We start from the raw sequence: 25,565 nt of genomic DNA, 5'->3' as shown, positions 1-25,565 counted from the left end.
ACAACATAAAGAAATGCACTGCCGTTTAAGCTATCTTAGGACATCTGCCATCTTCCAAAATCACCTATGGCTTCACTTCTGACTATTTATGACACATAAATAGTGTAGCGAAAGAGTGAAATATTTTAGGGCAGTTGAGTGGCAGGAATAAGTATTCACTCACTTACATTGCGTAACTGCTATCAATCTTTCTGCACCGTTGTGCAATGAATTGTGTAATGTTCATGTTTTTTTCTGTAACTTAAATGTTTTATAATAACGGTAAGTCACTCAATTATTCAGAAGTGAATCATTGTGCACTAGTAGCCCTTGTTTTGGTGTGTACACATGCACATTGAAGACACAATATCACATAATCTTTTTCCCTGGACGACGAAAGCGTATATAAAGTACATAGAAATATGCAGACGGAAACAACTTTGACCTTAAAATACCAAAGAAACACGGCTAGAATACGTATCTGACGTTATCAGTAGAGGTATGCCACAGCGAATGTGTTGAAAATTATTCCGCGCCACTAGGTGTTCCAGATCCCTCATGAGGGCCTGTGCAGTAGGCCTTCACACTGCACCTGTAGAGAGACAGAAAGACCACCCAGAGTCTGCCTTGTCCCGATAGACTGCATGGGATTTAAATGATCAGACCATTAATCATAATTCATCCCAAGACGGATGCTGAGAATTAGAGTCATTTTGGATTTAAGATACTGAGGAATTATCTGGGAATAATCCTAATTTGAATGCAGCTGCAAATTCCCATACACCCCAGAAATAACTGATTTACAACAATGAATCTACAGAAAACAAGTGAACATGCATTCTAGGGCTTCAATACAGCATGCACACAATGCCATCTGTAAAACAATGTGGCACACTCTGTCATTCAGGAAGGCTTTTGGGACACCAGGCAGGAATGCATCCGTGTGTGTGTGTGTGTGTGTGTGTGTGTGTGTGTGTGTGTGTGTGTGTGTGTGTGTGTGTGTGTGTGTGTGTGTGTGTGTGTGTGTGTGTGTGTGTGTGTGTGTGTGTGTGTGTGTGTGTGAGTGAGTGAGTGAGTGAGTGAGTGAGATTCCATTAACACTGAACATCTGTAATGATTGAGTTTGCATACCCTATAACCCAATGACTACCCCTTATTCATGATTCATGAAATTACAAACAACATGCCCATACAGGCCTACTGTCAACCAAGCAGTCCCTACACATAAAGTCTTGACAGCAGAACATAGGCCTATGGGTTTTCTGCTTCATCTCATTCATAGAAGGGCCCAAAGTCAGGTCATCACATTTCTCACATTTCTTTTACAATCATGGATTCAGCAGTCTCTCATTTTTTTCTTTCGCACACCCTTATTCCCCAGCCCCCACCACCACCACACATACTCTGGTCTCTGTTCATCTCTTATCTTCTCAACCAATTAACCTGAGCACTCGTCCACTTGCACCCTTGTCACTTCACCCACTTTAACACCTCATCTGTCACCCCTCACTCTTGCCTGATAAATTTTACAGCCAGCCAACCACCTCATAACAACCAAGCACCCCCCCCCCACACACACACACACACACAGACTCTCCTGCCTACCTGTCCGCCAACATACCCAACCCCCCCATTCCCCACTCGGACCCCCATCGCCCCAGGAACAGCACACTTAATTGTTTCCCTGACCTCAGCTTGAGAAAGACAGAGGCTCACACACTCACAAAAATGACTGCAACTCAAAATGAACATCAGAGAGACATTATATGCTCCTGGGAGTCTGTGTCCTTGAGCGCTAGAGTGGTGATGGGGCCTTGTATAAAGGGATCGTCAGCTGGCTGGCTGGCGAGATGATGGTTGCCTGGGCTTTATTATTCTCCCAGTGTCTGTCTCTCACACAATAGCCAAAGCACTCAGGGCTGGAGGTCAGGCCATGCTATAGGGGTCAAACTACTTAGGTGCAGGTATTGCAATACCCTTTCTCTCTAGGTCGCAAAGTGAACCAGCATGGGGCATTGTATATATCAATATCCTGACGGAAGGAAAAAATAGTTACATGAATATAACTATAAGTATATTTTTATATAATTTAATTATTAATTATACTACATTTTTTTCTTCCAGACTGAATCCCTCACATTTACCCTTCCAGTTCCCAAGGGCAATTCTCCCACCAGGAAAGGGCAAAATTAAAACTGATTTGCCTATGAAGTGAGCATATTTGTCTGTTTGTGTAGCAGTAGCCTATCTCAAAAACACACATGCCCGAGGAGTTTCAAGTGACGCACATACAGTACTGTAAATACTCCTGTGAATACGCTCTGAGTCTATGGGGATTAAAGAATTGATTCTCAGTGCATTTTTCTATGGTAATTGGCCTGCATTTGCTGAAGCCAGATTGTTTTTTCCCCTGTTTGAAATCGCTGTAGATTCAAGTGTCTGCAGAGTGTGATGCAATGCAATTTCATGACAATTAAAATAATTGAAATCTCTTAGGAGGATCTTCGCTAAGTGCACTAAATTTCAAATTGTCTACATGTGATTAAATTCTACATCACAAAAATACTTGAATTTTGAAGTAGGCTACTGCTTCAATTAACCTTGGTCAACAAGGAAACAAAGTTTAAGGACAAGAATTTTGAACAGGATGAATAAAGTCACACGCAGGAGGTTGTGAGTTAATGCACATTCATTCATTAGGGCAGTCATGGGTGAGCGGTTAGGGCGTCAGACTTGCATCCCAGAGGTTGCCGGTTCGACACCCGACCCGCCAGGTTGGTGGGGGAGTAATCAACCAGTGCTCTCCCCCATCCTCCTCCATGACTGAGGTACCCTGAGCATGGTACCGTCCCACCGCACTGCTCCCCATGGGGCGCCACTGAGGGCTGCCCCCTTGCATGGGTGAGGCATAAATGCAATTTCGTTGTGTGCAGTGTTCACTTGTGTGCTGTGGAGTGCTGTGTCACAATGACAATGGGAGTTGGAGTTTCCCAATGGGCTTTCGCTTTTCACTTTCATACAGTAGCTACCAATCACATACTGTATTGAAGCTACCTCTTTCAACAAGCTTCGGTGTTCTGGCAATTTATAGCCTATCTGTGACTACAAGTGTAATCACTAAAGGAGAGCTCTTGAAGACAAAAAGAGATCTGAAATACCATAAAAGCCTAGGGGACCAGGAAGAGCAGTCGGTTCTGTTTGTACTCACAACATAAACAACAAAAACAGAACTGAGTTAATTTGCCGCCGGTTAATTTTTGGTCTTCAAAGAGAGAGAACTGAGTTTGATTCACTTAAAGGGGACTAGATGCAAAAATATAGCAATGACACTGTTGATAAATGCACCTTTAGTTGGTTGCACTCTCTGAGTGTTGAATTAACACTAGCATTAACACTTTAGAGTTCTTACAGCTACAGGCAGACCGGAGGCTTCAGGATGTGTGTCATGCACATTAATCCGACCAACGGCATGCTATCCGAGCCATAAGTGGGCCATTAAAGTCTTTAATTTAAAGATAAAGGAGCTGTCAGGAAGAACGGAGGGGTGCAGGGGTAGGGATAGGCCTTGTGTGTGTGTGTGTGTGTGTGTGTGTGTGTGTGTGTGTGTGTGTGTGTGTGTGTGTGTGTGTGTGTGTGTGTGTGTGTGTGTGTGTGTGTGTGTGTGTGTGTGTGTGGTGCGTGTGTGTGTGCCTGAGTGCGTGCCCGCATATTTGCACATGGCACTGAGTGTGTGTGAGTTTTGTCAGTGTGTTTTTGTGAATGAGAGAGGGGTGGGACGGTGGGACAGATAGACAGACAGACAGAGACAAAGAGACAGAAAAAGTAAAGAGCAATGCCACAATGGTAGAGGGGAAGATAAGTTGCCAAATAACACCTCCACTTTCTCTACTAGTGTCTAGCCATTAAGGGGGGAAGGAAACATAGCCCATATATCCATCCCATTGTGTGCAGTATGCAGATTCAAGGGACATGTAGTCACCAGCACATGTTTAGCCAGTCTAAGCCCATAGTGACGCAACACCTTCAGCATTGCTTCTAGTCAGGCCACAAGCAATGTAAATATGATTTCTGAGCTCCCGAAATCGGGAACTCCACCCACTTTGTCGGGATTCAATCAATTTACGGTAGAGCAGCTCCAACGGCCCTGGGTAGAGGCACGTTCAAGGCAGTGACGTGGTTTAAGCAGAGACGCTCTATTGGGTCGAAGAAAATGTTTGATTCAAACTTTGGCACAGCCTTTTCTGGCTTTGACCAGTAGCAAACAGAGGGAGGCGGGTCAACCATGCCACTTGGGAAATCTTTTCAATAAAAAATTATTATGCTCGAGGTCAGACCAAGTCTCGAAGAGATTTGAAAGTCAATGATCATCAGGCTAGCAAATGTTAACACCCCAACCTTCCATATGTGCTATTTCCCAGCAGACCACTGAAGACACATTAGGCAGACGCAGAGAGACGGTGACAGAGACAGAAATAGATAGAGGCCAAGTTCCAAAATGCTCGCTCGCACAGTTCCCAACATCCCAACATAGTGCGAGAGTTCCAATATGTAGTCCTCTACCTGGCACACATGTACTGAGGAGAAAATTTAGTATTCAGCGCAGAGTCTCTGTATGGACCAACATGATCCTCCTGAGAACCACAGCCAACCCCCCTTTCACTCAGAGGTCTTTCCCAGAGATAAGCAGCCCTTATGGGGTTTGACAGATCAGTGGACTGGCCCCTCTGGATGCCCGCACACTGGGCCACCTTCCTTATCTCCACAACTGCAAGGTCCTGATTCTGGTCCCTTCTGATGTGATCACGGGGACCAATATGGGCCACGTGTGGCTTCGATTTCAGCAAAATCCACAGCAACAAGGTAGCTCTGATCTTTTGCAATAGCTAAGTTCAGATGGCAAGTCTGGCATGGACCAGGCCTATGTACTTACCTCTTCGTTCTTCTTCTTTTTGGGTATTATGGCGGTTGGCAGCTTAGCGAACCTATAGTTACCTTCCGTTACGGATTTAATACACAAACCTTCCAAATACCCTTTACTAAAATGAGAGAGAGAGAGAAAGAGAAAGAGAAAGAGAAAGAGAGAGATACATAGCCCAGGTGTGGCTTATATTTGGGCAGAGCCTGCCCGATAGACTTGATGTATTGCAAAAGCTAAGTTTCAAATGCCACAGCTGGTAGGGGCCTGGCCCAGGCTTGGATTTATTTTAGGAAATAATCTACAGCAGCACATCAGGGCCACCCATCAGCAGCTATCAGTCCCTGCCATTAGGAGGCAAAGAGTGAGCATGTGGAGAGGAGATGAGATGAGAGGGGAGAAAAATGAAACGATGAAAATTTTTTTGATGAATCCGATAAAAAGTACCAAGTTATAACAAAAGGAGAGAGAGAGAGAGAGAGAGAGAGAGAGAGAGAGAGAGAGAGAGAGAGAGAGAGAGAGAGAGAGAGAGAGAGCGAGAGAGAGAGAGAGAGACAGAGACAGAGAGAGAGAGAGATTGGGAGAGAAAGTGTATAGTAGAGCGATACAGAAAGAGAGCAGAGTCTCAGTTTTATAATCCACTTTGAGCTGCCGTCCTAATAGCCGACAAGAATGCAGCAGCGTAACGTTACGAGGAAGCACTGGCTTCCCGCGGAGTCACATTAGCATATGTTTGCCCAGGCCATTGTTCTGAAAAATGGACCCATTTTGCAGGGCAATATTCTGAGTAATCACATTTTCATCTCCCTTTGATGCATGGCATATTCAACTGGAACCAACCTGCTGTTGCCAATGTAAATAAATCATTATCTTTAAAAATGAAAAAAGTAGAGGCAGATTTTCTCAGCCCTCCATGTTCAGAGTTTAGTGTAATGACATGGAAAATATGCAGGGAGGAGGAGAAAAACAGATGAAAAAGAAAATGAAGAAGGGAAAAACACACACTAGGCACACATACTACACACATAGGCCTACAGGATCACACAACAGTGGGATTGAACAATAAAAAAACAAATGATCCAGCTCCGATGCTGGAGCCTCCCATATGTGTTCATTGAGCTCCAGTGCTTTCAATGTTAATCAAGATAGACCTGATAGCGACTTGGCAGTAAATCTCACTTACTCAACCAAAATGCTTTGCTAAAGCAAATAATGAGATGATACATCTTTGGCTGTCAACATTTTGCTGATGATAAATAAACTGATTCATTAGCTGAGCTTCTCTGCTCATTTATTTCTTTAATTAAACAGTGTGAATTAACACTTCAGCTTTTAATGCTTGCGATGCCACTGACAGCTGTACTCTATTTTTTGTATGCCTGTAAACTTAATGTGTTTTATCATCATAATTCATATTGCTACATCACAACAAAAACAACAACAAAAAAACAGAGAGAGAGACAGACAGACAGACAGACAGACAGAGAGACAGACAGGCAGACAGACAGGCAGACAGACATGGACGAGTAGAGAGAGAGACTGATGTATCGAAGGCAGAGAGAGAGCTACACAGAGTTCCTGACCTGCAAGTTGGCAAGGCCAATGTAAAGGAGTTCCACCATCACTGTGAGTGAGTAAGATTTTATCTCTGTGAAATTATTTCCATGGACACTGGCACAACAGTAGATGTATCTTGTCTAATCTCCACTGACCTGTCCTGTCAAAATAAAGGCATAAAAGCTTAATGCTTTATGTCTCTACAGTAAATAGTACACTGCAAAAAATGGCCCTTCAAAAATAAGACATAAAAGATTAAAACAAGCCCTATTTGCTTGAATCAAGGTAAAAAAATCTGCCAATGGAACAAGTCACTTTTGTCTTGGTAAGAATTCTTAAAATAAGATCAATAATCGAATCTAATCTAATCTTGTTTCAAGATTAAATAATTCCAAAATAAGACTTGGAAACTTATTTTGACAGTTTTAATTGGCTCAAAATAACCAAAATGGTTCTTAAGACAAGATCATACTTCTGACATTTAGCCATTCAAGTCATTGTATTTGCCTCATTTTAAGAGCAGTGTGCTTAAATTTGGGACAAGAAGCTTAGCTGTATAAACTGATTTTAAGATACATGTACTAATAATAGGATTGCCAAAATTCTAAAATTAAGCATTGCCATCTTAAACTATCCCCCTTTTGTGGCCTACAACTAGTTTAATACTCGTTAGTTTTTCCTCATTCATTTAACATCTGTAGTCATTTAGCAGTTGCCTGAAAATTAAGCCAATATTGTGGAATGTTGTGTATAACACAACAGCACCAAAGGGCAGCACACCAGAGAACGACAGCGAGAGAGCAAGAGCCAAGTAAACTATGGTACCCATTTCCTGACCTCACTGAAAACAAAAGCAGTGAACATTTATTGAACTTTGTTAAACTGGCCATCAAAGCATTTTAAACACCAAAGCATTTTTTTTTTAGATGGGACTGGCAGACAATGTTAACAAGATGTATATCAGGGATCAATCGATTGAAAACAGTCAAGGAGTTCAAATTAAGCTTTTTTTTATTGTGGCTATAACACAAGGCCCACAACAGACATGTTGGTATTAATGGTGATCCAAAATTATACTCTAGCCTCCACTGAGGCGCATTTGGAGGTGGTGACATCTGATAGAGTTCACAAAAGAAAAAAAAAACCTGCTTGTGACAAATTTTAAGACCATGCTTACAATGTGTAGGCCTATCTAAAATTGTGTTGAATATTAAAGTGAGGAATTACTTCCACAGTTCACATCTTTTCACTTCTAATTTTGTCTGACACACAAAAAAAAGTACAAGCCTTTATGAAAGTAAGAGCCTTTTCATGAAAAATGTAAACATGGGGAGCTTGACCACACAGGCTGCACAGCCAAAACCTTTGTCTATCATAATACACCATTTTGAATTTGAACTTGGAACCTGTTTTTGCCACATTTTTGAGAATGAATCAGTGATTGTGTTTTCCACTGCAGGTTTTCTGGTAGGCCTACAGCTTGACACAACTCGACTTGGCTGCCACTTTTTGCTTTACGATTGAGCTGTGTCGTGCCTACTTGAAAAGCAAAAAGTGGTGCCCGAGTCGCACTGTATCGAGCTGTAAGCCTACCGGAAAACTGGCAGTGGAAAAGAGCCAATAGTGTGGTGCTTGCTACTGGGAGCTCGCCAGGCACTCGCTAACAAGTAATAAGAAACAATGATATGGAGTGTACCAAAGTGGGTGAAAACATTATGCAACTTCCAAACAGGAAGCGCATTAGTAAGACTGATAACTACTAAACAACATTCATCATCATGATGATTCTCAGGACAGTGATTCCTTCAAAACCAGTGTAAGAGAACACCAGTGAACAAAAAAAAAAAAAAAAACAACAACCTGGCATGGGCTGGGGAAACACAGCAGCATTCGAAAAAAAAGACTGGCTAAAATGACCTCCATTCATTTAGGGCCTTTTTGAAGGCAGTAGTCTGGTCAAGGCTATGAACGCCGTCTAGAAGAACCTCACTTTGGATAACTGAGAAAAGAGTCGCGGTGAATTTCGGATATGTGAGGTGGAAGGCGTAATAAAGGGCAAGGACATAAAGCATGCCCTCCAAAAGCAAGTCTTTTTCGAATGATGTGATGGGTGTGTTCCCCACAGCCAGCATGCAGTTGGAGGGGCCAGTGATGAGGACTGGACAGGAGAGGGTCCGTTTCTGCAGGTATGAGTTTGGATCCTCGTTGTCCTGCAGAATAGAAACAATTTTGAATCAGTCAAAAGGAAAAAGGACACGGAAGCGCTGCATGGATCCAGACTCTTTTTACACGGGTGCTCTAACAGTAAGGGGGTAAATTAGACATAAAAAAATAAAGCACAGGAGACTGTGGCACTCCAGTTTCCTATTTTTTAGTTTTTCTCAAAGGCAAATAGACTGCCCGACGTGTTTCGACCTACACAGTCTTTGTCAGGGTGCAGTCACTCAATCACAAGGCACAAAACATCACAGCTGTCAATTAGTCATTGGTGCTGCCAAAATTAACAGTCAAGTATGAAACTTGAAAGCACAAGGCATGAATAAAGTTCAAGTTGCACAAAAAACACCAGTCATGACTAAAAAAGTAATGTTCAGTCGCCAGGCTGTGCCCTCCTAGTGACGCAACACCTTCAGTGTTGCAACTAGTCAGGTCAAGAGCATTGCAAGTACTTTTCTGAGTTCCCGAAAATACGGGAACTCCACCCACTTTCTCTGGAAGCAAACAACCATGAGCAAACCAAGGGAGACTGGTCAGTCATGCCGTTTGGGAAGTGTTAATTGTTATGCTCTTGGTCAGACCAAGTCTCGAAGAGATTTGAACGTTGATGATAATCAGGCTAAATGTTCAGGTAAGTATGAGATTAATATACACAGATCATGAAGCTTTTTTTGGGTCCAGTACGTAACACCAAGCACTTGACTTCATTGAACGCTAACATTCACACACTGACATAACTTTGAATCAGTGTTACAATATGACCTCTAATTTTTTACGTGTTGATTTTCGGGGGACGGTATAACGCAAAGTGAAAGAGCACTTACAGACATCAATTTAATGTTGTGCCATCACCTATTCTCAAATTGTTGTCTTTGTCATGAGACCAGCCACAGTCACAAAGTTAATGCAGCCATTGAAAGCCAATGCATGCAAGTTCCAAAATAATTGCTTGTAATGTGCCTGGACCAGAGTAGATTGAAGGTAGGTGGTGACAAAACTTGTTGAAAAAAAGTTGTCTAAATTCTTTTACACAAAATTAAATAAACACCTACTTACAATTTAGTTTCGTCACTACCTATACCTTCAAATTGGCGTCTATTGTGGTCGAGGCACTGCCGACAATGCAAGTTACAAGCAATTCCATTAGAATTTGTATGCATTGCCTTTAATTGGCCGCATTAACTTTGTGACTGTGGCTGGTTTCATAACAGATAACATCTGTGGTAGGTACACAGTATGTTGTTACAGGCCTTTACATCTCACCTCAAGGATGTGGAGGAATGCCTCACTGGCGGAAGGCAGCTTCTTGGGAGGCAGAGAGGAGGAGGGAAAGATGTCGGGCAAAGCCCTCAGCAAATCAATTGCTTGTTGAACTGTTGAAGTAAACAAACAAAAAAATACACAAATAAATGATCTCTACATTTAAGTCATCTTATAATGAATACTGGTGTCTTTCTTTAGATAAAAAATACATTTCTGTGTGTGGTCTCTTAATTTACACTTTTATTTTAATATATATGACAATTTATTTCAGTTTATCTCTACTATACTAGTAGAGATATGGCTTGCCTTTGCTTGCTCCCACAGGCGACTTGATGGATTTTTTCGCCACGGCATAAAACTGGGCCTTATTGCAAAACATCTGCCACCTTCCCTTCACCTCAGTCAAGAAGTTCAGATTGTCTCTGTCCAGGATACGCCTGAGCTCATCCATCACCTAACAATCAACACATTGAACACAAACACACGCACTATATTTACAAAAAACATTACACTACCTGCCGAGGCACACAAAATCAAAAAGGAGCAAAGCATCACATTCCTCCAGGGACTGTGAAGTGCTTTAGATTCAACCATGCCTACCGATTCAGCCATAGTTGCCCTCTTCTGTGTTATGATGGTTACGGTGGTCATTCATTTTGAGTTTAACAATAAAAGGTTAAGAATTCAGAGAATTTTTAACCTGACTTAATATGCCATCTGGCTGCATTTCATCAAACTACATGCGAGGAGGTGTTCCGGTTTACCTACACAACCATCTAAAGCTAATGAGTCTTTTTTTAAATGATCGTATCCAGTATTGCAGGGTGGGATTTCATAGATTGGCTGAATTATGGATCGTATTCTGTTTTCATCTGCATCACAAGTTGAATTCGAAGTGAGTGGCTGAAGTGGCACGTCAGTTAAGATTAGGACAGGTTGTCAACGCAATCATTATCAAGGATTTTTATGAGCATCATTCGAAAAGGTGCGGAGTATCATTCGAAAAGGTGTGGGTGTGTGGCGAAAGCAAAACACACCAGAAGGCTTGAGTCAGGTTAGACTTGGACAATGTTTGCAAATACGCAATTACTCACATGGTCAATTTCCCTGAAGCAGGGGTACGCTTTCAGGATCTGGTCATGTCTATCTTCTTTTAGGACATCAGAGTCAATGAAGGCCCTCCTGGCCTCAAACTCCAGATCAAGCAACTGTGCCACCACCTCCTTGTTTGGGAGGTTGCCCTTCTTCCAGAGACTCTGCAGGGCCTGGTAGTGCCTTGCTTGAGCAGCAGGGCTATCTCTGTCGACTTAACATAGAGAATATAATTACTTACTTTATTAATTATGAAGGAGGGAGTAACAGATAAAGGCAGGACACACATCACTCAGTCATCACAACCATCAGCTAACATGGGGTGTCCTAGAATAAAAACAAAAACAAAAAACACAAAATTTGGATAATTGTAAAGTAGGCATTATTTGAAATTCATTCTCAAAGTGTAATAGAATTTACAAATTGCATTGGGTGTCACTTTCCATCTAGTGCCTTGAAATTCCAAACAAAGGCCCATGGGGAAAATCTGGCCCCGGCATGGCAAGCATATGGCCTGCCATGAGGTCAGAACAAATTTGTGAGATCTTCGATCACTAAATCTTCAGTGGGTCTCCAAAGCATTCACATTAGATGACTTAGATCTTACTTAGACTTAGATCTTATGCCAAGTTTCATAACAGACATTGACAAGATAGGAAAACGGACAAGCAAAAATCTGTTCTCTGTCCAGACATTTAACTTGTTTCTCATAAGGAGGGAAAGTAATCTCATTGCCCCCTACTGGATACGTTCCTGACCTCGATATCAAATGAAAAGGATGCTTTCTTTAAAAAATTACATCTCGGCTCTGACGACGAAGTAAGAGTAGTGGCGGTCATGATATGCATGTTGGTCCGTTTTACAGATTCAGGTGGTAAAATGTTCGGTTTTCAACTGATCTGACTGATTTTAATATTATTAAAAAAGCTACCGGGTAATACAGAATTACACTGAGTCACGTGTGTGACGTGTTTACGTAATATAATTAGCATAGCCAAACAGTAGCCAGAGAGAATATCAGTCACCACAGAAGCCATCATATCTACTAGAAGCTAAAACCAAACTAAACGAGTATAGAAATGTGTAATAAGACGGCAATATGGAACTCACATGATTATAAGAATGTTAAGAAACGTGAATAACTTAGATCCGTTTGCGTTTCGGTGCTGCCAGTCAATCTGGCGCGAGACACAGCAAGCATAGTGTAAAATATTTACTGACGTAACCAGAGCGACCTCAAGCTGTAGTCCCTTTCGGACAAGATTGACAATTTCCATTTTTCTTAAAGGGCCACTTCAGTCTATTTCAATATGCTGTTGCTCACGCTACCCTTGACTTGTCAGTACCTCGTGATGCGACATTTTTCAGCTCAGACCTTTCCGAGATCTGAGCTATTCTAATGGGGGTAGATTTTGTTTACATAGAATTTTTTTTAACATAGGCCTACTGCAAATATATTCTCAAAAGGTATTGCTGTTTGCTAGGTGTCTGATGGTGTTGCATAACCTTTTGGATGTTTTTGGATTTTTTTTTTTTTTTTTTTATGTAAACAAACAACCTGCCCCAATTACAATGACCAGGATCTCGGAAAAGGCTGAAGAAAAATAAAACAAATTCTCAGGTACTGACAAGTCCAGAGTAGTGTGAGCATTATAAGTGCATCTTGAAATTGGCTGAAGTTATCCTTTAATAGGGCAAAATTTTACACAAGACTTTCACAGTTAGTAGTTCATCATATTGTGAAGGCTGAAACATGTGTCTGGTGTATAAGTTCGACGTCATATCTTTGTGGGATTTTTTTTTTTTAATTTGTCTATGGGGATTTCAATAGGATCGCCCTGGGGTTAGGAACGTAACGGCTAGGATCGCCGTTTTCCACTTTCACTCCTTATTGGGTTAGGTTGTTGATTTGGCCCACAGCCACTTGTGATACATAATTTGGCCCTTGGGAGGAAAATACTTGGAGACCACAGACCGAAGGTAAATAAGCGAAAACATTCCAGATTGGAACTACACCTTACCTTTTTCAGCAGTTTGTGCCACATTGGTGCCGATCCCTTTCCCCCCCCGGGATGTCTTGCGGCGTCTTGCCGGAGGGCTGGGTGACGGAGGGCTGCGACGGCAGGGTGCGCGAGGACTGGAAGGCGCAGGGCTTTGACGGCTGGGCGGCGCCGGGCTTTGACGGCTGGGCGGCGGAGGGCTTTGACGGCTGGGCGGCGCCGGGCTTTGACGGCTGGGCGGCGCCGGGCTGTGACGGCTGGGCGGCGCCGGGCTGTGACGGCTGGGCGGCGCCGGGCTTTGGCGGCTGGGCGGCGCCGGGCTTTGGCGGCTGGGCGGCGCAGGGCTTTGACGGCTGGGCGGCGCCGGGCTGTGACGGCTGGGCGGCGCCGGGCTTTGGCGGCTGGGCGGCGCCGGGCTTTGGCGGCTGGGCGGCGCAGGGCTTTGACGGCTGGGCGGCGCAGGGCTGTGATGGCTGGGCGGCGCCGGGCTGTGGCGGCTGGGCGGCGCCGGGCTGTGGCGGCTGGGCGGCGCAGGGCTGTGACGGCTGGGCGGCGCAGGGCTGTGATGGCTGGGCGACGCAGGGCTGGAAGGGCTGGAGGTGCTGTCCAGTATGACTGTGGAGTCACTGCTGCCAAAGTCGTCGTCCTCATCGGACCTGAACAGTCGTTTTCCCCGTCTCCCCTTCTTTACGGGGGTTCTGATGTTCCTGAGACGTTTCGATAACTGGGCATACACAGTGACCTGAAACGACACAAAAAAAGACCATTAAAATTCCTGAACTGGGGGGGGGGGGGGGGTTGGGGGGGGGGGGGGGGGGGGGGGGGGGGGGGGGGGGGGGGTAGAAGAGAGAAAAAAAACCACACTAGAATGGTTGTAAAAATACCAACCCATTGGTTTTTCTGGTTCATTTCCTTGTCCCGCAGCATCGGGTAATACCCAATTATTCTTTTCGCCATTACAGTAATGGCATTTTTGTCGGGATAGTGGGAACACGAATCGTCACCCTTTGCCCGCAGTATGGTGATCATGCTTGTAATGGTGTTCCTAATTAGTCTGCAGCGCAGCTCTTTAGACATGGAACATGTCTGCTCTTTGCCGACCCTTTGCAAATCGAAAAACTGGTTTCTTACGTTCTCTAACTCATTATCAGTATAGAGTACATATTCTGGCGAAAAGATTGTGAATGTTTTTTCAGGGGTCTTTTCCTTTCTTTGGCTCCTTGCAACGGGAGTGGACGGGGCAGGAACACCCAGATGCTGGTCCACATCCTGTAAACACAAACACACACAAAATCAATTAAAAAAAAAAAACATGCAGAGACAACATAGGTCTGATTTTTGCAATGTTGGATAGATGATAAAAGGCTGATCTTGTTACAGTCTTGATACAGGGCTGAAAAGTTAAATTCACATCAAAGAGGATGCCAAGGTTTTGAACAACTTTGTTCTCAATAATGGTGCAGTTGTCAAAGGTGAGAGGCAGGTGCTCAGGAAGGTAGTTACATTTAGGTGGTCTTACAGTTAGGAGCTCTGTTTTGTCAGCATTAAGCAATTCCTCATTAATAAGAAGAAAATTCCTTATAAAGAAGCAGCATAGAACCCTGATCTAGGTTATACTTCTTTATGAGGAATGTAGTGCACTTGGATGACTTATCTGACAACATGTTATGCCATTGTTTTCAGTAAACGAACGCACACAGGCGCAGGTCTCATACCACCACTATCCGATACCACTCAAGTGTATTCGGGTCAAAGACGTTAAAACGTCCCACATTGTCATTCAGTGTGTCATTCAGGATACTTTTTCTTACAGTAACTGTAAAAAACATGATCTTTTTTTCCAAGTGAATGCATGCCAGCTGAGGCTTTCATGCATTCACAGAAAAAAATAATCATGTTTTTTACAGTGTGCAGTGTTTTACACTGAATGACAATGTGGGACGTTTTAATGTCTTTGACCCATTTTCAAATCCACGATTTATTAAACAGGCAATGCAGTTTGTGGCAGTGTGGTGAATACGAACGTGTCAATGCTAGGTGGGTTGCACTTGCATTAGTTGAACGTCAATTTCGATGCCGTGACCAAAAAGTTCGGTGGCCATGTGGTAATAGCAGTTGCTAAATACTAGAAGTGCGAGGTGAGGTAGAACTAGCCATGTGCCCTGTGGGCTGCGGTCACAATGCTAACTTACCTCAGAGTGGAGTGCAAGCCAAATAGCTTTCCTTTTATGAAAATTCTCCGGTCCTGGGAACAGATCACGGAGGTCATCGCGGGTTAAATCCTGGACCTGTACGTTTGCATCTGTGAAGACATAAAAACTCATTATCATGCATCAATATTAAAGTGACATTAACGATAGAAAGAACCAACATTACATCTCCTCCGACATGTCACGCGGGCTCATTAGCTTGACTTTATTTGACAAACCGAAGTATTAATTTACTCGTACAATAGCCGACGAACACCCCTAAAATACTGGATATGAATTTATATACTACTTTGAGCATCACATAGCTAATATTTTTACTTAAATAGTTTAATTTACCCCGTAAAACGGACGCCGTCACTTCGTCGAGCTTCTCCATATTAGCAAGTCTTTGATATTAGCTTCTCCACCTTCTTTGATTCCAGCACGCGAAACGAGAAAGGAAGAGATATGAACCAACAGATCTGCTGCAGCTGGTCGATACCAATTCAAAGGGGAGGGGTGGGTTTTGCAAAATGTTTGCATGTTGTAAAAGTGCTATCTAAATACATGCGTAAGATCTACAAAGTTCTAGTACTTTTATGACTTGTATTTCTTAGATAATATGTCAAGTAATGAATATTCAGTAAATTTCGATCGGGAAAGGAAATGTAAGAATGATACACCCATCAGTAGGATTAGTATCGTCCATCATGAAAGGCAGGTGCACTGCCACCACTTCGCGCGCTCCACTCTACACTTGGACGATCAAGTTCAGCAGTGTTGTAGGAGGAGTGCAGATACTTTTCAAAATGGTCTGGCGGTGGAGTGTTTGCTTTGTGTTTGTGGCATTATCTCTTTCTAATTTGTTGAGCCACATTAACATTATGCATAGTCGCAGCCCTGATTTTCACGTGCTGTGTGGAATTGATGGCTGTATAAAGGACTATAGGGTGTACAATTCCTATTACTATCACATTAAACGCAACCATGCAAGCCACCTTATTCGAGGTACCGACCATAGCCATCATGGCACCGACGACACCACGGACCACAGGATCCCATTGCAAGATGCCCATGCAACAAGCCAAACTTGTCCACCAACCGAACACTCTACTCTCACAGAAATGGAAGGATCAAGCACTGACGAACGTGTAAGTTATTCTTTTTGCGAACAGTGTCTGGTTGTTTGAAAGTTGTAGACTTTAAAGTCACCGAGTCCATATTTTTACACAGGTGAGACCTAGCTAAGCTAAATACATTGTCTGACATGTCTGTGTTGGTGGTTAGCTGGCTAGTGACTGAGATGTGCTAGCTGCACCATCATGCACAATCAATGCATGTTGCTATTGAAAAGACCGGATGCATTTATTCAATCGACATGTTTCCCCTTTGAAATGATTGTGGTGAGGCAATGCTCCTTTCGCGCATGCACAATTTACCGCAATGTGATCTAGAATTATCGGTGCAAGTATTTCAGTATTAATACTTACCCATTACTAATGCCGTTGCAGGGTGTATTCCAAGAAGATTGCAGCGCAGAAAATCTTTCCAAGCAGGCTGTTGGATTTCTAGTGCAGGCAAGAGAAACCCATCGATTGACACAGGTATGCCTTTCTGTTTGTTTTCGTTGTTAATGATACCTTCAGCCAATTACAACAATGCTCACACTACCCTGGACTTGTCAGTAGGCCTACCTGAGATTTTTTTTTTCTCTTTCTTTCTTTCTCTCTCTCTTTCAACCTTTTCTGAGATCCTGGTCATTGTAATGGGGGCCGGTATTTGTTAACCCTTTTTTTAATCTTCATTTATTCCCCCAAAAAACAACGTTCAAAAGGTTATGCAACATCAGCAGACAGCAACTAGCAAACAGCAATACCTTTTGGGAAAAGTTTTGGAGTAGGCCTATGTTAAGATTTTTTTTAAAATGTAAACAAACACCTGCCCCCATTAGAATAGCTCATATCTTGGAAAGGGCTAAGCCTTGGAAAGGGCTGCGGCATCAGTGGTTACTGACAAGTCAAGGGTAGCGTGAGCAATACAACAGCATATTGAAAAAAATGTCTGAAGTGGTCCAAACCAGTATGTGTCTACTTTAGCTGTTGCTGATTTGTGGTTATTTGCAACAACTCTCATGTGTGATTAATTACCTAAAAAAGTGGGTGTGAGATACTATTTTTAAAGATGCACTGTCTAAGATGGTGGCCAGAGAAGATATTGCAACTATGCTGTTCATGGAAACTGAGCTGCCTATTGCCAAATTTCATCTTTTCATGAATATTTACCTAATAATAAACTAGTATTTACTAATATGACATAAGTATAGCACATTCTGCTGCTAAAAATGGCTATTTCTGGAAATTCAAAATTGCGGACCATGGAGAAGATCCTCCTTTTCATGTATGAAAAATGTCATGTTTCCAGTCAAAATGAACACTTAAAATTTGATGGTAAGCATTCATGAAAAAGGAAACATTTGTGAATAGGAAGGATGATGTGTGTAAATAAACTACTATTTTTTTCACAGTGCACCTTTAATTGTTAATTGAATACTTCTTTGGCAGTAATTTGCATGACATAAACTTTTCTATAAATGATACATGAGTAATTTAATTTCTGTCTGTCAATAGAAAGCCATCAATGATGTGGTGAACGGCGTCCAGTGTTATCAAGCATCACTTTTGGGGCACCTTCAACACCAGCTGAGCAGCATGATGGATAGACATACAGGGGACATGGATCAACTGAAGCAAGATGTTATTGGGATATTTAACCAATTCACTGATCCTTTCAGCCAGATATCAACAGGACATTTGCAAGACAAGACCATCAAGGAACTATTTCAACCAGTTGAACCAGAGACTATTCCTATTAAGACCACTATTTGCTATGTAAAACGTGCTGACTCCAGAGTTTTAAAGTTAAAGGAGAACTGTTTTCATTACGTACCGCTGATCAGAAGTTTGGAGCAATTACTAAGCCATCAAAGAATTTTTGAAATGATTGAAGAAGGGCCGCAGCCATCCAAAGAGGGTTTTTTTTATGATTTAGTTGATGGTGAAATATATAAGTCACATCCATTGTTTTTGGAATTGCCTACAGCATTGCAGTTAATATTGTATTCAGATGAGGTGGAGATCTGCAATGCTCTTGGATCCCGGGCAACCAAAAACAAGTTGTTATTTATTTATTACACTCTAGGTAATATCAACCCTAAGTACAGGTCCAAACTTGCTGCTATTCGTCTCCTTGCTATTGTGAAATCAAAAGACATCTCCCATTGTGGTGTCGACAAAATATTAGAGAGGATTCAGAATGACTTCAATGAATTGCGTAAAGGTGTGAAAATGAACACTGCCAGAGGTGAAAAGACAGTACATTGAGCTCTTATGTGTGTGCTAGGAGACACTCTAGGTCAACATGAGCTGGCTGGTTTTAAGGAAGGGGTAGGCTTTGCATACAGCAAATGCAGGCATTGTGAATGCAATTTTGAAGACATGCAAAGGTATTTTGATGAAGATTTATTTGTTAGAAGGACCATGACTAGGCATCTCAGACAGTGTACGGATATTGAAAAGGCAAGCACAGAGTCTCTGAAAGCAAATTTAAAATCTACGTATGGTATTAATAGACGGAGCAAACTAACAGAATTTCCGGACTTTGATGTCATTAACCAGGCACCTCAAGATATTATGCACATTGTTCTTGAAGGTGTTGCTCCCTTTGAAATCAAATGTATTATAAAATATCTTGTACTTTCGGGACAAATGGAGTTAGATGTGCTAAATGGTGCAATTCGTGGATTCCCTTACTCCTGTACAGATATCAGAGATAAACCTTGCCCCATATCTGTCAATACCTTGTGGTCAACTGATAACAAACTGAAGCAGTCATCTGGGCAGATGTTGGTGTTGTTGAAGATTATGCCTTTTCTCATTGACAGTGTTGCAGATAGTGAGTATATCAAACTGCTATTTGAGTTGTTAAGGATAGTAAAAATATTGTTTTCACCCATTATTGCTCTCACCACACTTCAAAAAATGAAGCTTTTAATTGAAGAGCACTTAAAACACTTTAAACAGTTGTTTCCAGATGTCAACATCATTCCTAAACAGCATTACCTTCTGCACCTTCCCTCTCAAATTAGACAACTAGGTCCAGCTGTGCGGCACATGTGCATGCGCTTTGAATCAAAACACTGCTTTTTCAAGCAGTGGTCATTAAAAAGTAATTTTAAAAATATTTGTAAATCTCTGGTAAAGCACAACCAACAATATGAATGCAGTCTTAATGCGAGAGATAAACATCCCATTTTTCATGTAGAAATGGGTCCACCATCAGAAGTTGGCAACATAAATTATGTTAAAGAAAAGATGGCAGTATTCTTTGGGATGGATGTTCAGTATGCAATGTCAGTTCGCTGGCTTTTGTTACATGGAAACAAGTATGCATGTGAAAGGACTTTGATTGTCTCTGATATAATTGGTAATTCTCCTGAGTTTGCATTGATAAAAAACATTTATATTGTAAATTCATCTGTTTATTGCTTTGAATGCCAGCCTTTCGTAACAATTCAGTGGAGTGACACATATTTGAGCTATGAAGTAGAAGTCCCCAACCAAGCTCAGGCCAATGTTTTCGTTGATGCTGGTAACCTTATTGATTACACACCTTATTATTATTTTACATTTAAAAATAACAAGTACATTCCAGTTAAGTATGATCTCTCCGATACATTAGCACATTACACACTTAACCAAAATATTTGATCTCTGACTTGAGCTAGGGTAGTATTTCGAGGGTGGGGGTGGCTTCAGTTGATAGGTTGATAATGTCATTGAGGGGCATTTGTCTATTTTAGGGGGGGTGGGGCATTGGGAGGCTTATGATGAGGTCAAGGAAGGGTTATGATGAGGCCAAGGAGACATAGGCCTATATTCAAAAAAGTTTGTGAACTGTTGAATTGTTAAGCAATGTTGATTCTGAATCTTATTGATAATGCATTTTTTTTACTGTGAAAGAAACAAGTAGGCCAAGATAGGATAATGTTGATTCTGTTGATAAGGGGCAGTGCTTGCCATTGGGTGGCATTAGTCTATTTTGCTTTCTAACACTAGAGGGTGGGGGGCATTGGGAGGCTTATGATGAGATCAAGGGTGCATTTATCCAAAAAAGTTTGTGAACTGTTGAACTGTTAAGCAAAGTTGATTCTGAATCATAATGCACTTTTTTATTTGACTGTTAAAGGAACAAGAAGGCCTAGGTAGGATAATGTTGATTCTTCAGTGCTTGCCATTGGGTGGCATTAGTCTATTTTACTTTCTAACACTAGAGGGTGGAGGTCTTTGGGAGGCTTATGATGAGTTCAAGGGGGCATTGGAAGGCTTATCATGAGGCCAAGGGGGCATTTATTAAAAAAAAAAAAAAGTTTGAGAACTGTTGAGCAATGTTGATTCTGAATATCTTTTCTTTCTTTTTTTTTGACTGAAAAAAACAAGTAGGCCTAGTGCTAGGATAATGTTGATTGTGAATATTGATAATTCACCCTTGTTTGACTGTAAAAAAAATGATTAAATGCATTTGAATGTGTGTTACTGACTGTGTCATTTTATAATCTTTAGTACATATCCATTTTCGAATCTGCATACAAAATGGATTCTTTTCTTGGAATGGTTTGACCTTTGGCCTTTGAATGTGTGTGTGCACAGAATCACTCATGACAGTACATTTTGGAATCTGTACAGATGAGGAAGAGAACTCACACACCGATGCAGGAAAGGTGCTTAATCAGTTTAAACAAAAATAACATAAAGTGCTTCCAAGTGGGGTGCATTGCAAAAGTTTCACTCCCCTCATCAGTGCCAAAAAAACATATGTATACAAATGGATTCTTTGCTTGAAAAGTTTTGCAAAGTTGTCAGCATTGTGCGTGATGCTTAATACCAGTTTTTTGTAAAGTCAATCTATTCTCAAAACAAGCAAATGTTGCTCTTGTTCTTGTCCTTGAAAAAGGATGAATCACATTTGACAAAACTTTCTTGCTTAAAAAACTCGTTTTATTTTGAAATAAGCTTGAAATAAGACTTTTTCAAGATATTTGGTCTATACAAGATTTCCAAGATGGGTTGTCTTAAAACAAGCCTTTCTAGCTAAATATGTTTCTGCTTTTTGGGCGATTATGCCTTATAATAAGAGTGGCTACTTGAAAATAGACGAAAAAGCTTACCAAGAATTTCATTTTTTGCAGTGAATGACTGACATGTTATGTCTTAGGTGCCAAAAGAGATTAATAACAAATTGACATGTTTTCTTGAGGGCATGTCGACATGCAGGAGCAAACACGAATGGGTCCATCTGACTTCTTCAGTGTCCAGCTGCCAAATGAGGAACTTCCAGGGTTGCCAGGTGAGGCTGATGATTTCCATCCCCCAAAAAAATACAAAGGCCGCCACCGTCATTCACTCTTGTACCCCCATGTTAAAGTTGAGATAAAGCTAGACTTACATACGTCAAAATGCTTTGTTGATTTTCATTCACTTACAGCATGATGTTCATCCAGTACCTTCATTTGTTTTGTCTTCCATCTGAGGGCCATACAATGTGACCTGTATTTGTAGGAGCAAACATGAGTCCATCTGACTTCTTCAGTGTCCTGCTGCCAAATGAGTAACTTTATGCTCAGATGAGCCTTACAAACATTACCATGGAGATGTGTCAGTTATGACATCATTCTATGTCACAGACAGGTGACCCAATTGGAATACAGTGGCAGCCTAATGCCGTGTCCAGACCAAGAGCGAACTACGCTGCCTGGTAGCGTGGGTAGCAGAAGAAGTTTCGCCTTGAATTCACTGTATTCGCTCCAGACGCAGCATTGACATGTTTGATTCAGCTAATCACATTACGGCTCTGGCTTGACAGCCTAGGACATTCAGAGATATGAAAGTTCTGATTGGTTTTCGCCGAACAGCGTCAGAGCGAATTCGCCTACGATTTACGATTTAGTTTAATCATCAAAATTCGCTCTGGTCGCTCAAGAAGCTTCGCTCCTGGCGAATTCGTTTCGGTAGTGCAGGTCGCGTGCCCTTCATAGAGGAATAATGACTTCCGTCGCTTCGTTCGCTCCGTTCGCTCTTGGTCTGTACACGGCATAAGGAAGTGGATATCGAAACACTACGGTAAGTAATATGATTAATATTTTATGCTCTTGATGACAGACATACAACTCAACTCAGTACAATTTCATGATGACTTCAATGATTAACTATACTACTCCTTCTCTATCTCTCCAATGTTTCCTGTCTACTCCCCATTGCCTACTCAAAATAAAGGCATAAAAGCTAAAAAAAAAAAAAATGCTTTGAAAAGCTTGCCGTTTTGTTCTGACCTTGACACCGTTGTTCTCTACATTAAATAATAATAAAATTGGCACGTTATGTATGCCCTAGGTGGCATAAGGCATTAAAAACAAATGGCCATGCTTACTTGGTGGCATATTAAATTCATGAAAGACATAACTTAATTGAAACTCTTGTGCCACCATGGTAAAGTTGAGATAAAGCTAGACTTACAAGCATCAATATACTCTGCTGATTTTCATTAACTTACAGCAAGATGTTCATCCAGTACCTTCATCAGTACAGCCTTCCATCTGAGGCCCATACTATGTGACCTGTACAGTATGTGGACATGCTCAGGAGCAAACAGGAGTCCATCTGACTTAAGTTTTTTGCTGCCGAATGAGGTACTTCATGCATAGGTGAACCTCATCACCATGGGGATGTGTCATACAAGTCAGTTATGACATCATTCTATGTCACAGACAGGTGACCAAATTGGAATACAATGGCATTGGATGTTGAAATACTACAGTAATTAATGACTAATAGTTTATGTTATGACATACTCAATTCAGTACTCATGATGATTAACCATACTATCCAATCTCTATCTCTCCAGTGTCTGCTGTCTACTCTCCACTCCCCAGTCAAAATAAAGGCATAAAGGAAAAAAAACCTTTTTTGAACAGCTTGCCGTTATGTTATGACTCCTTTGTTTTATGACTCTTGTGCCCCCATGTTAAAGTTGAGATAAAGCTACTTACATACGTCAAAATGCTATGATGGTTTTCATTCACTTACAGTCCGATGTTCATCCAGTGCCTTCATCAGTTTTGCCTTCCATCCGAGGCCCATACCCATGTGACCTGTATTTCTACATGCAGGAGCAAACAGGAGTCCATCTGACTTCTTCAGTGTCCTGCTGCCAAATTAGGTGCTTCATGCTCTGTTGAGCCTTATCAACATCACAATGGAGATGTGACATACAAGTCAGTTATGACATCATTCTATGTCACAGACAGCTGACCCAATTGGAATACAGTGGCAACCTAAGGCAGTGGACATTGAAACACAACAGTAGGTCATATGATTAATATTTTATGTCCTGGATGACATACAACTCAATTCGGTACAATTTCAAGATCATTAACTATACTACACCATCTCTATCTCTCCTGTGTTTCCATCATCACAGAGATGTGTCATACAAGTCAGTTATGACACCATTCTACTGTATGTCACAGACAGGTGATCTCTCTATCTCTACTACTTCATGACTAAGTTATAGTTCCCCTCTCTATCTCCAGTGCTAGTTCAGAGGCAGAGAGCCATACCAAAGCAGGGACCTCTCCAGGCTGATGAGCATCTACCTAACTGGCAAGCAGGCCCAGTGCCAGGCTGGCTGTGCAGTCTCAATCTCCTCCTCCCACTCCCCTTTCTGAACCCATGTCAACCAGAGAGTGGGCGTGTGATGGGGTGCTAAATGAAAGACTCTCTCTCTCTCTCTCTCTCTCTCTCTCTCTCTCTCTCTCTCTCTCTCTCTCTCTCTCTCTCTCTCTCTCTCTCTCTCTCTCTCTCTCTCTCTCTCTCTCTCTCTCTCTCTCTCTCTCTCTCTCTCATTGTACTCTGTAGAATAAATCATACCTCCTCCTCCTCCTCCTCCTCCTCCTCCTCCTCCTCCTCTCCCCTGTTCTCTGATTGCAGCTGGGGACTGTTGGAACCTGCCGTTCCCCAAAGCCCAGTGCAATTGCCCTCTTATTGTCCACTTCTATTCCTCTCATGAAGTGAGGGCTTCATGAGAAGGGTGTGTGTGTGTGTGTGTGTGTGTGTGTGTGTGTGTGTGTGTGTGTGTGTGTGTGTGTGTGTGTGTGTGTGTGTGTGTGTGTGTGTGTGTGTGTGTGTGTGTGTGTGTGTGTGTGTGCATACAAGAGAATGGGCATGTTTATGTGTGCCTGTGCATTCGTGTGCATCCGTGTGTGTGTGTGCGTGTGTGCATCATGTGTGTGTTTGTGTGTGTACGTCATTGTCCAAGAGAATGTGCAAATGAGAATGCCGTCATTTTAGGTGTGAAACTGTGTGTCAGAGACAGGTGAAGCTACACCTGTGATCAGCAATTTGCACGTCTAGAGTCTAGAGTATGCAGTGTTTAGATTCAGAGCGGTTACTGTATGTCATGTGCTGTATGAGTAAAAGGATTTGTACACGCATGCACCATAAATAGCCTGTGTCATGTGAAAACACTTGCAAATTAAAAAAAGATGTCTTGTCAGCTCAAACTTTTTAAGTACACACGCACACACGCGCGCACACACGCGCACGCACACACACACACACACACACACACATACGTAACACACACATGCACGCGCCCACTCTCTTGCTCTGTCCCTCTCTTGCTCCTGTCTCTGTGTATGTACTCACTCTTACACTCTCCCTCAGTGGTGACTAATCCAGACACTCTCAGCAGGATGGGAACAGATTAGATTAGAGGCGTTTGTGCTCATGTGTGCCACCAGATTGCACTTTCTACTGTGCGGCACATAGTGTTATTTCAGTGAGTGCCATTTCTGTAAATGTACTGTGTTTTGCTGGTTTTAGCACAAAGTGACACATCAGAAACTGTGACTGTGTTTCCTTGACCAACCAATCCAGTGTTGCTGCACAGTGCGACTAAAATACAGTAACCACATGTGTCAGTCAATCTCTGGTGTCATGTCAATTATCCTTTTCCTATCCAAGCGCAGGTAGAAAAATGTTTGGACTGGTGATTTACTAGAGAGATAAGCAAGTGCCGGAGAACTGTCGCAAATGTGCTAAGTGCCGATTGTATTATTTGCATTTTAAAGGGACAATGTGCAGAAAATGGTCAAAAAAGGTACTGCAACTATGCTGCTAATTGAAATTGGGCTGCCTATTGCCAAATTTGATCTTTACATGAAAGTTCACTAAGTATTAAACACATATTTTCTAGAATGGTCCAAGTACAGTCATTTTTGCAGTTAAAAATGGTTATTTT

The 25,565-nt window shown here is 42.0% G+C and overlaps 2 protein-coding genes and 1 long non-coding RNA gene across 3 annotated transcripts in view; all 3 read right to left on the bottom strand.

Moving 5' to 3' along the window:
* The window catches only part of LOC134441441 (DNA nucleotidylexotransferase-like), a 202,133-nt gene that overhangs the window by 59,763 nt on the left and 116,805 nt on the right, over window positions 1-25,565 (bottom strand). The gene's annotated exons all lie outside the window — the stretch shown is intronic.
* Window positions 7,340-15,726, bottom strand: LOC134441624 (uncharacterized). Its single transcript, XM_063192013.1, has 7 exons — window positions 15,216-15,726; window positions 13,912-14,292; window positions 13,045-13,765; window positions 11,026-11,237; window positions 10,238-10,385; window positions 9,932-10,041; window positions 7,340-8,661 (listed from the first exon to the last, which is right to left on the bottom strand). The coding sequence occupies exons 1-7, from the start codon at window positions 15,351-15,353 to the stop codon at window positions 8,359-8,361; spliced, it is 2,013 nt and encodes a 670-aa protein (XP_063048083.1). The 5' UTR covers window positions 15,354-15,726; the 3' UTR covers window positions 7,340-8,358.
* On the bottom strand, window positions 21,428-23,490 carry LOC134441297 (uncharacterized). Its single transcript, XR_010033134.1, has 3 exons — window positions 23,351-23,490; window positions 21,751-21,814; window positions 21,428-21,620 (listed from the first exon to the last, which is right to left on the bottom strand). It is a non-coding gene; the product is annotated as an uncharacterized LOC134441297 (long non-coding RNA).

This window comes from Engraulis encrasicolus, chromosome 24 (genome assembly GCF_034702125.1).
Source record: "Engraulis encrasicolus isolate BLACKSEA-1 chromosome 24, IST_EnEncr_1.0, whole genome shotgun sequence".
Lineage (NCBI taxonomy): Eukaryota > Metazoa > Chordata > Actinopteri > Clupeiformes > Engraulidae > Engraulis > Engraulis encrasicolus.
This window is presented reverse-complemented; position numbering and strand designations above follow the sequence as displayed.

What these genes read in the sequence shown, in the direction of transcription:
- LOC134441624 (XM_063192013.1), bottom strand. Translation starts at nt 15,353, where the DNA reads ATGATAATGAGTTTTTATGTCTTCACAGATGCAAACGTACAGGTCCAG. An exon ending in GGCACAAACTGCTGAAAAAG is followed by an intron (nt 11,238 to 13,044) that starts GTAAGGTGTAGT and finishes CTCTATGTTAAG; the next exon opens with TCGACAGAGATAGCCCTGCT. An exon ending in GCTTCAGGGAAATTGACCAT is followed by an intron (nt 10,386 to 11,025) that starts GTGAGTAATTGC and finishes GTTGATTGTTAG; the next exon opens with GTGATGGATGAGCTCAGGCG.